Source organism: Anopheles cruzii, unplaced genomic scaffold (genome assembly GCF_943734635.1).
Source record: "Anopheles cruzii unplaced genomic scaffold, idAnoCruzAS_RS32_06 scaffold00510_ctg1, whole genome shotgun sequence".
Lineage (NCBI taxonomy): Eukaryota > Metazoa > Arthropoda > Insecta > Diptera > Culicidae > Anopheles > Anopheles cruzii.
Window position 1 is genome coordinate 1 of NW_026454111.1, and position 13,309 is coordinate 13,309.

Consider the following 13,309-nt stretch of genomic DNA (forward strand, 5'->3'; position numbering starts at 1 on the left):
CCGAAGGAGTCGCGAATGTCGCGACCACCAAAACTGGTTGAACCATCGAACGGCCCAAAACCATCCGAACCACCAAATCCTTCCAAAAAACCCGGCACCGGCTGGCCAGCTTGCTTTAGAATCTTCACTAGATCGTTGGCAATGGCCGAATCAGCGCTGGGATCGTAGAAGGAAGTGGCCCTCCCCTTGTTACCGACGCGCCCGGTGCGACCGATACGATGAACATAGTCATCGATTCTGGTTGGCATATCGTAATTGATCACATGGCGGACGCTCTTCATATCGAGGCCGCGTGCCGCCACCGACGTCGCAATCAGCACCTTCATACGACCCGTTCTAAACTGTGACAGGGCCTGTTCGCGTTCGCGCTGCAAACGGTCCCCATGAATTGAGGTTGCCTTAAACTGCGTCTCTGACATAAACGTGGCCAGATAATCGGCGTTACGCTTCGTCTCCACAAAGACGAGCGTGCCAATCGGATCTTCGCTGCCGAGGATTTCCTCTAGCTTTTGTCGCTTGTCGAATTTACCCACCTCGTAGACCTCCTGCTGCACGTCACTACACGCTGCCCCAACGATGCCGACCGCGATGTAAATGTAATTGCTAAGGAAATTACCCGCCAGCTCTTGAATTTCGCGGGGAAATGTGGCCGAAAACATGAGCGTCTGGCGGTCCTCCTTTGGAGCCATTGTCGAATGAGACATTATTTTCTCGATTGACGGCAGAAATCCCATATCGAGCATGCGGTCCGCCTCGTCTAGAACCACAAATTTTACGTTTTCAAAGTTGACCCACCCCCGATCGATGATGTCGATCAAACGTCCGGGTGTTGCAACCAATATCTGGCAACCTCCATTTATAAAGTTCATTTGACTGCGCCAGTCCGCGCCACCGTACAAAATGCACACCTTCAGCTTCACTCCGCTAGGGTCGTGGGCAAATTTGCGTCCTTCGTCGCGAATCTGGATCGCCAACTCACGTGTCGGGGCGACTATTAGGACATACGGGTTTCGGCTTCGCATATCAAGGTCCATTTCTAATAACCTGTCTATCATCGGAAGCATGAAGGCTGCCGTCTTGCCCGATCCTGTCTGAGCGCAGGCCATTAAATCCCGTCCGGCGAGAACTACCGGAATACCGTGCCGCTGGATTGGGGTCGGTTTCTTGTACCCCGATTTACGGATGTTGATGAGTAATGTTTCACTCAAACCGGATGCTTCGAAGCTTTGTAAGGGGTTCGGGGGATCCTCGCCCGAGACAGAAACCTCGATGTCGTTCAGATTTTCGAAATTGATGCCAGAGCTGATGCCGGAACCAAAAATTTCTTTCTCGTCTTCCGACGGGGGCGGTGGTATGTACACCTCCCTCGGAACCTCGTTCTGTTGCTTCTCGTTGCCGCCGGAGCCTCTAGCAGCACCACGATTTCCGCGGTATGCAGCGTTGTCTGTTTTAAGAACGTTTCAAAATTAGTTCATGAACTAGCTGCGTTTAGAGAAATAATTACCATTTTCTTGGTGTTCAAATTGGGCGTTTCCGAAGCTTAGCCCGTCTTCGCCCGCCTTTAGCCGAGAATCGAGAAAAAAATATTTAGTTAAACAAGCGTCCACAAACCGCATGTAACAATAAATACTCACCGTCTCTTCTTCCCATTCTAAGTCACTCATTTCGTTCGCAGCTAAACCTGTTGGTACACGTTCGTTCAAGCGCGCCTACAGGAGACAAAAGAAACGAACACATTATGATAAAAGCGAAGAATGACACAAAAAAGAAATCCGTGGCGCGATCGCCTGGTCAAGCATTTTCTCTAGTCCAGCTAGCAAATCGATGGGCGACGCAGGGGGAAAAATGCCCCTCGAAGATGGTGTGCGCTCTTGCGGCGTGCATCAATTATTCGCGGATGAACGAACCCGGTCAGCCGAAACGTGCACGGAAGGCATTTTTCGTAGATCGCACCCAGAGAAAGGTAGGTTTTTTCGTCGGCAAACGCCACATAATGATATATTAATGCTCTCCGGGTTCGGTTAGTTGAAAGACAACGATTGAATCTTGTCTATGATTATCCTTAACTAAATGTCGGAACCTACTCCACTAAAGCACAACCACACCGCGCCACGATCACTTCTAACTGCTCCGCTAACTTTCGATTGCACAGCGCATCGTGCAGAGAATATCGACACACACCGAACACAATGAACGGCGGACACCCTTTGAAACACTGTCGCTGCTCCCGATCATTCGGGGAATCTTCGGTTTCGGTAAACTCGAAACAAAAGACGACCATCCATTTTGGAACGAACTACGACCGCCGGCAATGTGGTTGTTTACGTACAACACGCAAGAAACACAGGGGACCGTGAAACAAGGGCGGCAACGGACTATCAGCTGCATTTGACGTTCAACGCCTTCCATGCTTTTCACTAACACTAGCAAACGAAGCTCCGGAAGCTGCTGCTAGGGCGCCATTTTGTAAAGTCACCTTTTTAGTTTCTTCCGTAAAAACGGTTACAACCGGTAACGACTTGTTCTGCGCAACGTTCTTAGATTCTTGTTCATGTTCATACAGCTCATAGTTTTTTGAGAAGTTATCATGTTAAAGGCCGTTCACTTTGTGTCACGTTCACTATTCACACTTAATTTAACACAAATTGAGTACAAAGTACAAATTTGTACTGTATTTGTATTTTTTGTACTTTGTACAAAAGTTATTAATTTAGGTTAAACATAATAGGCTTAAGGTTTAACATAAGTAGTTAACCCAGGATTACTTACCTATGAAGCACGTTCTAATTCACTTAATTTAACTTTAACTAGTAGTGTAGAACTAGACGTGAGACGTCCGCACCGTATCGCCGCTGGAACCGAAAAGAAATGTGAGAATTTTATTTCCCGCTGTTCAGGATCAAGAGAGCGATTGAGAGTATGAAAAAGTGGAGAGCGATTGACAGTATGGAAAAGCAGAGCAATTTTTACTACACACTTTCACTGCAAGAGTGTGTGAGGAGTCTCTCTCACTTTTTGGCAAAATGGTATATGTGATTGCCATCTCGAATCTCACGTGTTTCAATAGGAACCAAAGCGTCCGAAAAGTATTTTCCATAACCAAAAGTTCAATGATTTTGTATGAAAGAGGAGATAGGACAACTTTGATTTACAGCAATTGCCTGTAACTTTACAGGAAAGAGGTAAAGTGTTAAGAAGGCCATGACCATTCTTAGGTTACTATACGCCTTCGTACAAAACCAGAAACCGAATCCGTTGAACCCACCTAGCGCAGCTGCGTATGCGACGTTAGAAATGCGCTAAGATCAGCAGTTTTTGGCCGGTCCCACTTTACGAGCGACCGACTTAGCTGGAAACCCGACTCGATGAGTAAACCCGCTCTATCTGAGGTCCCTCCTGGACATTACGTTTGCACCACTCCGACGGAAGTCCTACATCCTGATACAATCTTCCTCCTCACCCCTCACTGGCAGATAGTAGTCCCAAGCCAAAAGAGTCGATTTATTCAAACAGGTTCAAGGCGCAAACCAAGAGTGGATCCGGTAAATGAACGCGAAATCATTACCAGTCGATTTGTAACAATTTACTTACCTTTTCGTGCCCGGTCGCGTCCTTTGCCCGTTGGACGTGATTCTCAAATGGACGATAGAACTTTGCCGCTAGCCGGTGGTATGGATTAACCTCTACACCTGCACAGTAACGGAACAACAAAGGGAATTTACGCGGCCCTCATCAAAACGCTCGCAGCCAACAGTAGGTTCCATACAAAATGTAGCCAATCTCGCGCTAGGTTGCCTCCGGAACATAAAGTTATTGAAAAATGATATCAAGCAAAGCTTGCTTGCTTCGAAAACAAAGTTTTTTGGCCGGTCCCACTTTACGAGCGACCGACTTAGCTGGAAACCCAACTCGATGAGTAAACCCGCTCTATCTGAGGTCCCTCCGGATGTAGATTTCCTGTATTACGTTTGCACCACTCCGACAGAAGTCCTACATCCTGATACAATCTTCCTTCCTCATCCCCTCACTTGCAGATAGTAGTCCCAGGTCAAAAGAGTCGATTTATTCAAACAGGTTCAAGGCGCAAACCAAGAGTGGATCCGGTAAATGAACGCGAAATCATTACCAGTCGATTTGTAACAATTTACTTACCTTTTCGTGCCCGGTCGCGTCCTTTGCCCGTTGGACGTGATTCTCAAATGGACGATAGAAATTTGCCGCTAGCCGGTGCAGTAACGGAACAACAAAGGGAATTTACGAATCCTCCCCTCACTGGCAGATAGAAGTTCACATGTACCCAGGTCAAAAGCGTCGATTTATCAAATACTGGTAAAATACGTTCATACCAGATATTGAAAACACTTTGCGCCACGCTCGCTTTGATCCTGAAAGACGACGAGTTACATTTATATACAGGTTGGGACACAAAGCATTTCATATAAACCGAAGCAGCTTATGACTGAGCTTAACTTGCGATCTAAATAGCTCATTTTCTAGAAAAAGGCTAGCGTCAGCCTCGAAAGAAAGTAATCGCAAAATGAAAGACCGAAGCAACATTCAAAAACTTGTGCTGGGTTGTTGGCCGTTTCCCGCGGGTGAAGAAATCGACCGAGACAAAGCCTGTAATCGACGAAAGGGAGCGCTGACAGCGCTGCCCTTGGGGTGACATTCGAGGCAGCAACATTCAAGAGCGTTGAAAATTTTACCAAACAGTCGGCAACAATCGCAATCGCTTGTATTATCGCCCCTGGATCCTGCGATTCCGGCTTACGAAGGAAAGGATTTTGCATTACTCGCCCGTGAAACGTTTATTCACTGCTCGGTCGCTCGCAACAATGGCTCTCAACAAGCTTAGCATCGAAAACGTGGACCTCAAGGGTAAACGTGTGTTTATGCGGTAAGTTGGCCGGCTTTGGGCTGTGGAGCACGGAGAAGGACGTTCGGTCGATGGCCTGAAGACTTTTTCGTGCTACCTGTGGGAATTATAACCCGTATTTCAATCATTCGATTCGATTGTCTTCATATTGTCTCCCGCCCCGTTCACCAGTGTCGATTTCAATGTCCCCATCAAGGAGGGTAAAATCAGCAGCAACCAGCGCATTGTGGCCGCACTGGATAGCATCAAGTTTGCGCTCGAGAAGGGAGCCAAATCGGTCGTGCTCGCATCGCACCTTGGCCGCCCGGACGGTAACAAGAATACCAAGTACACGCTAGCCCCGGTGGCCGACGAGCTGAAGAAGCTGCTCGGCCGTGACGTAACGTTCCTGAATGATTGCGTCGGCGCGGAGGTTGAGGCCGCCTGCAAAGATCCGGCAGCCGGTTCGGTGATTCTGCTGGAAAATGTGCGCTTCTACGTCGAGGAGGAAGGCAAAGGTGTCGATGGCAGCGGCAATAAGGTTGGTATGGAACCGTGTACGTTGTTTGTGATAGTCTTTCGGTTGGCCCTTCTTAAAATAGATGCTTTGTTTATGATTGAAGGCGACATAATCGGGAGGGAGATTGTACAGAATCAACATTCCGTGTTGCGTAATGCGTGCGAGCTAATCTCCGTTCACTTTCTCTTGTCCTATCGCCCCTCGATGTCAGGTTAAAGCCGACAAAGATAAGGTGAAAACATTCCGTGAGAGTCTCGCCAAACTCGGTGACGTGTACGTGGACGATGCCTTCGGAACGGCACACCGGGCCCACAGCTCGATGATGGGCGAGGGCTACGGCCAGCGGGCGGCCGGCTTGCTGCTGAACAAGGAGCTGCGGTACTTCTCACAGGCGCTGGACAACCCGCCGAATCCTTTCCTCGCCATTTTGGGCGGCGCGAAGGTGGCGGACAAGATTCAGCTGATCGAGAACCTGCTCGACAAGGTGAACGAGATGATTATCGGCGGTGGCATGGCGTTCACGTTCCTGAAGGTGCTGAACAACATGGAAATCGGTGGCTCACTGTTCGACGCCGAGGGTGCAAAGATCGTCCAGAATCTGGTCGACAAAGCGAAGAAAAACAACGTACAGCTTCATCTGCCGGTCGATTTCGTGACGGGTGACAAGTTTGCTGAGGATGCCGCCACGGGCGAGGCAACGGTGGCCGGCGGCATTCCGGCTGGTCATCTGGGACTCGACATTGGCCCAAAAACGCGCGAAGCGTTCGCAGCTCCGATCGCTCGGGCAAAGCTCATCGTCTGGAACGGGCCGCCCGGTGTGTTCGAGTTCCCGAACTTTGCCAAGGGCACCAAGGCACTGATGGATGCCGTTGTTGCCGCAACGAAGGGTGGCACTGTGTCGATCATTGGAGGCGGTGATACGGCTTCGTGCTGCGCCAAGTGGGGCACGGAATCGCAGGTCTCCCACGTATCGACCGGGGGTGGTGCTTCGCTCGAACTGCTCGAAGGCAAGCTGCTGCCGGGTGTTGATGCGCTCAGCAGTGCGTAAGTCGGAAGGCGCTCTCGTAACCTTTTAACACACGCCGCGTGTGGCATAATATGTATAATGTTAGCTTGTTTGCGTCGCATAGTCATACAACGATAAGTCACGATCATCATTCAACGTTGTGCGTTAAGTCTTTGTTTTTAACCAATAAAGTATCTCACCACAGCCGATGCCGTGGGCACTACAGCTGAACGAAAGAACGGTTGATAATATGAATTTGGGAATGATCTTTGTTTACGTGACCCGTGACAGATCCGTCGACAGCATAACTATCATCTTTCAGGGTCAGGAATCGGATTCTAGAATCTCAATTGAGATAGGTAGGTAACAAGGGTTACCGTATTTTGCAGTCTGCGATTATTGAGAACTAACAAGGTCCGAATTTTTTTGAAATACATTTTAAGCGCACAAAACGGAGTAATCAGAGTAAAGCAATCGGACGGCTATATAATGTGTATTTTTGTATTACTTTATTATGCTATATTGTGTGAAGGCCAGTAAAAAAAATACTACGCTCGGCACCACTCGCTGCCCGTGTAATAGAACCTATGCCCTACTGTACAACTGAGCCGTAAGCAACACACCATTTTCAGACAAGAAGCCGAAGCCGATGTGGCCAATGTTCCAATATGGTTTTTTCGGGAAGGGAACGCAGTTTCTGAGAACATACACTAGAGAGCATAACTAACAAATCAGCACACGGTGTACGAAGGTTGGAACCGTAATATTTAGAATTACACCCATTTGGCTTTGGAACGAATGGGACAGGTTAGTCGGTTCCTTCCACCTGCTCGTAGCGAGTTTTCATCATTTTCTTGATGTAAGTCTTGTAGTCATCCGTGGTACGGCTGTACTGTGCTGCGGTGTTCGCTTTGATACCGAGACCGACGTTGGCCACGCGAGCCTCCGCCTGCGGGACAAAGATCGGAAAAACCAAAATGCATTTTTACCATTTATGCGTTTACCATTAGCGGGGAAAACACTTACGTACCTCAATGATATTCACACGCCCTTGATTGCTTTTGCCCAAACCCTGGCCCTCGGACCAGCCCATTTTCTGTAGCAGCTTGTTGCCGACATTGTTGTGACTGATCGGGAGCGACGAGGACGTGGTCTGCTGAAAGGACGACTGGCTCTGCTTCTCGATCTCTCGCTGGAAGCGCTCTTTGCTGCGATTAACCGGCGGGGCCTCATCTTCACCGTACTTGGCACGTCGCTCCTTAGCACGATCGCGATACTGTTGCAAACTGGTGCTGGTTCCCCCGGAACCTCCGTCACTGCTGCCACCACCACCTCCGCCGCCACCCGTACCACCGCCGCCGGCTAGGTTCAGTTTCTTGAGGTTTTCTTTGTGTAGGGCGGACATTTTTAAATGCTTCATCAAAATGTCTTGTGATTGGAATGCACGCTTGCACAGCAAGCACGTGAGCTTATCGAAATCTACCAAGTCCTGCTCACTGGACCCACCGCCATCACCGTCTCCGAGCTCCTGATCCGAATCCGAACCTCCGCCATAAGACGCCGGACCGGCCATGGCTCTGCTAGCCGGCACTGTAGATTTGCTACTATAACCGGAACTGGCGACCGAACCGCTGGCAGCACTGGCACCGGTTGCACCAGAAACGCGCTCCTTTTTCTCCAGCAGCGAAAACCCGACGTCGGCATAACCTCCGCTACCGAGCGGTTCCTGCAGTGGTTTCGATGGACCGAGCGAAGAATAAAGAGTGGCCTCCTCGATACGCGCCGGTGGCTGTATGACGCTGTAGTCCTTCTTTTGATTAAGCTGCTTCGCCCATTTTTCCATGTCCTTGACGATTTTCTTGGCCACTTTTACCTTATCTTGCGGTGGTTGGTCTTTCGTTTTCACCTTTTCCGTGTTCTTATCGGAGCCTTCCGCAGTGGGAGCCGCTGCCCCAGCAGAGGGTGCAATCATTGTCCCCGGTGGTAACGATGGCCCTATGGTGACAGTGTCGGCGGCGGCGCTCGCACTCGACGATGGGGCAGATACGTATGTGTGGTTGGCCGGGTCCCAGTACAGGTAGGAACTGGTTTCGCGGTTATAATAGTACTGCGAGTTGGCATCGTAGTAAAGACCAGTAGTAGGATCGTAGTAGAAACCTGACGTTTCATCATATTGGTAAACCGAGGTGTCGGGATCCGCTGGAAAAGACAATAGGACCGGTTAAAACCAAATAAATTCGATTCAATGGTAGAGAGCGGTACGTACGGTACTTTCGGCCATCCACTCCATTCGGGACCGGTAACTGAAGGATCGTTGGGTTTGTGCCGCTAACTAAACCCGCACCGAAAGCATCCGCCTTTGGCCCTTTACCAGCACCACCGGCTTGCTTGCGAGCTATGGCCGACTGTGCCACGGCCGCACCATTGTTGGCCGTCTCACTCCCACCCGAGGAAGACACGGGCCCCGCTGTAAGGGCTTGGCTCGGAGTCAACGTCTGTGACAGCTTTGACGTGTAGTACTCTTTGTAGTACTGCAGATAATACTCATGTTCGGCCGCATTCGACGCATACATCGATGCACTGTACTCCGCCAGGCGAGGAACGTCGGCGAGGGTATAGTTGCCCGGGAAATCTGCATCCGCCGAAGTAGTCGCCTGCGACGAAGCGGATCCCGCCACGGTGGCGTTGAATGATTGAGTACCGGAATGCTGTTGGTAGTTACTACGACCCCCACTACCGCCCGTGGAATTTCCACTTCCGGAATTCTTGTTCATTTCGTGCGCGTTGTGTCTGTTGCCGTAGCCACCACCGCGATCATACCCAGCACCGCCGTCCGCACGATAGTAACTGCCGCCGGACTGATGGTGCTGCTGGTGCTGGTGCTCTCCATGCGCCCCCGGTCCACCGGCACTATTGTTTCCACTGCGGTGGTTGGCGTCGCGGTGGTGCGGATGACCGGGCTGGTTCGATTTGATCAGATTGCGATTCTCCGTGTCCATGCAGTACGAGATAATGACGTCCCGGCTATCGATCGACAGTTGTGGATCCAACTCTTTCAGCGCATTGTGCGTGTTCATCGAGTCCACCAGATTTTCAAAGTGCAGATAGCACATGCCGCGCGAAATGGACGTTAGCGGATCGCGACAGACGACCACCTTCGAGATCTTTGCGACCAGCTCGGCCGGCAAACACTTCTGCATCACGCCCAGCACGCTCTCCTCGTTCGTCAGCACGTCCAGATTGCGAAGCATGATCTTTTTCGTCAGAATGTTGCTCATCTCGTCGCTTCCATCGCCCCCGATTTCGCTACCTTTGCGGGAAACGTGACACTTGAAGCAGTTTTCTCGTCGTTTAAAATTAAACGCGTAGCACTGTGAAGAGACAAAGGGAGCAAATAATGCTTCTACTGTTTCCATGGTCGATATAGACATAAGAACCTTTACCTTGGCGCAATACCAGTCCGTGTGCATTTTCGAGGGCATCGAAAAGGTGTACTGCATGACGGCATGATATCCGTTGAACACCAACACACCCTGCAGAGGCGTGCCGTCGGGAAGAGAATAGAAAAGAGAAAAGAAAAAGCATCCAGGAATTAGTGAGGCACGGGTTTGTTCAATTAACTACGGAAAACGAAACCCAAGTTATCACTCTCTCTGCTGTGTACACAGTCGATGGAGGGAACAACTGCGGCCGCTGTTTATGGTGCTACTTGTTGAGGCGTTGCTGCTGTTCTGCTGATGCGTTGGTTGCGATGACCCCTATTATCTTGGACATACTTGTACCAATTCTGTGGATATCATTGCCCACGGCAAATGAATCGATCATGAAGCAACTTTGAAAAGCCAAATGGATGATCGAGCAACAGTTCTATCGTGCAGCAAAGTAACGAAAACGACATTGACGTTTCTGGACAAACTTGTACGCCGTTTGAAAGGGAATTCTTTTTTAATTACTACGATGTCCTTGAAGACCTGTCATCCCTTTCTGTATTTGCCACAAAAATTGGATTCTTTTCGTCTGCATCGTGTTTTGAGTGACGCTCCTGCGCCGTGGCTCACGAGTTTTGGAAGGACCCGTATTAAGACGACACACGAAACCACCGATCTGTCGTCACCTGCGACAGCGATAACTTTCCTTTATCTTCCGTCTTGACATTTTGGTACCTGTTTGTAACATATCCACCGAGTTGCTTCCTCTTCTGTGCGAAACTCGACAAATGCGAACCCTCTCGATTCACCTAGAAATAAAAGACGGTCGGGAATAGAGAAAGAGCAAAGACAAACACGATATCAATCATAAAAGCCAGCTCTGCGCAGCGATGGATGGTTTACTCGAAGTTTTCACTGGTGTCGATCAATCGCTTTTGTTTGAGTTTAGTTGGCAAATTCGATTTGGTGCAAATTACTACGAACTTGATCCGCCGCACTTGCGATCAGGACATTAACAACCACCATTTCCACCCTCCAGTGTAGGGGCAGCCAGTTTAGTCATTGCCAGGCACTATTTTATGCACTTGCCACTTTTCTTTTCGGTACGCTCGAAGGTTTTGACATTGTTGAGATCGAGACTGCGATCGTTTAAAGTCGCTGGTGTTTGTTGTTCGTGCTTCACACACTTCTCGCTTATACATTACCCGTATTTTCGATTTGTGAAACACTTTTCAATCAAATTATTACCTGTCTTTTTTCTGCGAATCAGCCTCACATGAAGTGCCTGTAGACCGCACTGAATGAGATCGCTTATGATCTGTAGCATAGGACAGATACAAAGGTCTTAAGTAGTTGAATGAACATACATATTGCAACCGTTTCGATGGAAAAAGGGATCTTACGTCTGCTTCGGTCACTTGCGGGGCTAACCCGCGAATAATGATATTATTGTTGGGCGTAGTTTCATACATGTACTCATTATCGCTGTCGAAATTGTCTCCATCGTCCAAAGAGCTGGGAGAATATCCTCCGCGACGGCTCCCCTTCTCGCGATCTCTGTAATGCAAAGTTGGTCGCAATCGACACTCATTATCAAATTAAAGGTGACGTTCAAGGGTTCTCTTACCTTCGATCACGATACCGTTCGCGTGATCTTCGTTCTCGATCCCGTTCTCGGCTACGAGGTCTGTAGCGTTCTCTGAAAAGGGGAGCCGAAAGTGATGAATGAAACAAACAAAAAGCTTTACACAGATTGCACAAACCTTTCCCAGCCTCCATCATCATACTCTGGATGATCGTTTTCATCTCTGTAAAGATCTCTTTCATTGCTCCGCTGCCGCGAGCTGTAACGTTCCCTGCTGTACGACCGAGATCGGCTACGGCTGTAGCGACTGTTGTTGCGGAAGCGTTCCCTAAAAACACAAAGAATCCCATCAGTTTTGCAGCGCGATGTCCCTAGGGTGCGCATTCCGGGCGGAGCATGGCCGTTCGGAGGTTCGGTACGGTCGGCGCCTCCTGTCCCCTCAACACTGGCACCGACAGCTGTGCAGAGATGGCCGGTTCTTCGTGCTTGGGGAAGGATCGGGTAGCTGTGTTTTTTCTCGGTTGCTTTTTATTTGCAAGCGCTTACTTCGATCTTCCTCGATTCCCCCGGTCACGCTCATCACGTCGGCTGCGATTTCTATAGTAGCCAGAAGTATCACTGTCTGGGCTCGGTGAGACTATAAACAATCACATTTCAAAGGAAATTATTTTTCGGTCGCATACACATAGGATAATTGGTTTTTATCCACAGCCTAAAAGGGGTTCCGTGTGGAAAACGATGACTCAATCGTTTCAGGGCAAAGAAAAATGTAAATCTAACAAAAGGCTAACGATAGTAAAACAAATGAGCAACATAACGAATCCCCTGCCTAGCCGGCGGACGGCTAAGAAATCATGGCCATACTTCGTAGACGAGAGCACACCAAAAAGGTGTACCAACCAAAGTACTACACTTTCAAAGATGGCAGACTTACAATCCATTTTCGCTGCACTGGCTTCTTGCTGCGCGTTTGTTGTCACGGACTTCCTTCGCTAATTTGTGGCTTACTCTGACCCGATTGTTATGAAACTTTGATTTCCAAATAATTCTCCACGCCGCATCACTATTGTGCGCTGTTCTATTGATTCAATAAGTAACACCGAGAGCATTGAAAACCAAAAAATTACTGCTGCGAATATTGTTTTTCCACTCTACACCCGAAGAGTCACCAACTTTTTCATTCATTGACAGCAAAGCGAGGAACGGACATTGACAGTTCTGCAAAAGCCCTAGCAGCAAACCACTGCCGAATGCGACTGAATCTGCCGAAAAATCAGCGTATTTCTTTTCTAACCTTAATTTTGCATATTATTCGCAACATATTTCACCATTGATCGTGAGTTTAAGCAAAAAAAATATTTAAAAAACAATCATGCAACTTTGTTTTCGAAGCAAGCAAGCTTTGCTTGATATCATTTTTCAATAACTTTATGTTCCGGAGGCAACCTAGCGCGAGATTGGCTACATTTTGTATGGAACCTACTGTTGGCTGCGAGCGTTTTGATGAGGGCCGCGTAAATTCCCTTTGTTGTTCCATTACTGTGCAGGTGTAGAGGTTAATCCATACCACCGGCTAGCGGCAAAGTTCTATCGTCCATTTGAGAATCACGTCCAACGGGCAAAGGACGCGGCCGGGCACGAAAAAGTAAGTAAATTGTTACAAATCGACTGGTTCGCGTTCATTTACCGGATCCACTCTTGGTTTGCGCCTTGAACCTGTTTGAATAAATCGACTCTTTTGGCTTGGGACTACTATCTGCCAGTGAGGGGTCGAGAGAAGATTGTGTCAAGATGTAGGGCTTCCGTCGGAGTGGTGCAAACGTAATGTCCAGAGGGACCTCAGATAGAGCGGGTTTACTCATCGAGTCGGGTTTCCAGCTAAGTCGGTCGCTCGTAAAGTGGGACCGGCCAAAAA

At 48.9% G+C, this 13,309-nt stretch overlaps 3 protein-coding genes across 3 annotated transcripts; 1 reads left to right on the forward strand and 2 right to left on the reverse strand.

The window, feature by feature from the left end:
- Positions 1 to 4: 4 nt before the first annotated feature.
- LOC128276108 (ATP-dependent RNA helicase vasa-like) lies at positions 5 to 2,092 on the reverse strand (the record flags this gene model as incomplete). The annotated part of the gene is made up of 4 exons (XM_053014575.1): positions 2,085 to 2,092; positions 1,635 to 1,709; positions 1,505 to 1,559; positions 5 to 1,444 (listed from the first exon to the last, which is right to left on the reverse strand). Coding segments are annotated over exons 2-4 (1,525 nt in total), but the record flags the coding sequence as incomplete, so codon positions are not given.
- Positions 2,093 to 4,697: 2,605 nt separating this feature from the next.
- Positions 4,698 to 6,545, forward strand: LOC128276107 (phosphoglycerate kinase). Its single transcript, XM_053014574.1, has 3 exons — positions 4,698 to 4,897; positions 5,048 to 5,396; positions 5,587 to 6,545. The coding sequence occupies exons 1-3, from the start codon at positions 4,836 to 4,838 to the stop codon at positions 6,421 to 6,423; spliced, it is 1,248 nt and encodes a 415-aa protein (XP_052870534.1). The 5' UTR covers positions 4,698 to 4,835; the 3' UTR covers positions 6,424 to 6,545.
- A 526-nt stretch (positions 6,546 to 7,071) lies between these two features.
- Positions 7,072 to 12,407, reverse strand: LOC128276106 (RNA-binding protein 10-like). The gene is made up of 11 exons (XM_053014573.1): positions 12,329 to 12,407; positions 11,941 to 12,031; positions 11,573 to 11,722; positions 11,437 to 11,508; positions 11,213 to 11,366; positions 11,058 to 11,127; positions 10,545 to 10,618; positions 9,825 to 9,914; positions 8,648 to 9,752; positions 7,412 to 8,580; positions 7,072 to 7,330 (listed from the first exon to the last, which is right to left on the reverse strand). The coding sequence occupies exons 1-11, from the start codon at positions 12,333 to 12,335 to the stop codon at positions 7,190 to 7,192; spliced, it is 3,123 nt and encodes a 1,040-aa protein (XP_052870533.1). The 5' UTR covers positions 12,336 to 12,407; the 3' UTR covers positions 7,072 to 7,189.
- Positions 12,408 to 13,309: the final 902 nt, after the last annotated feature.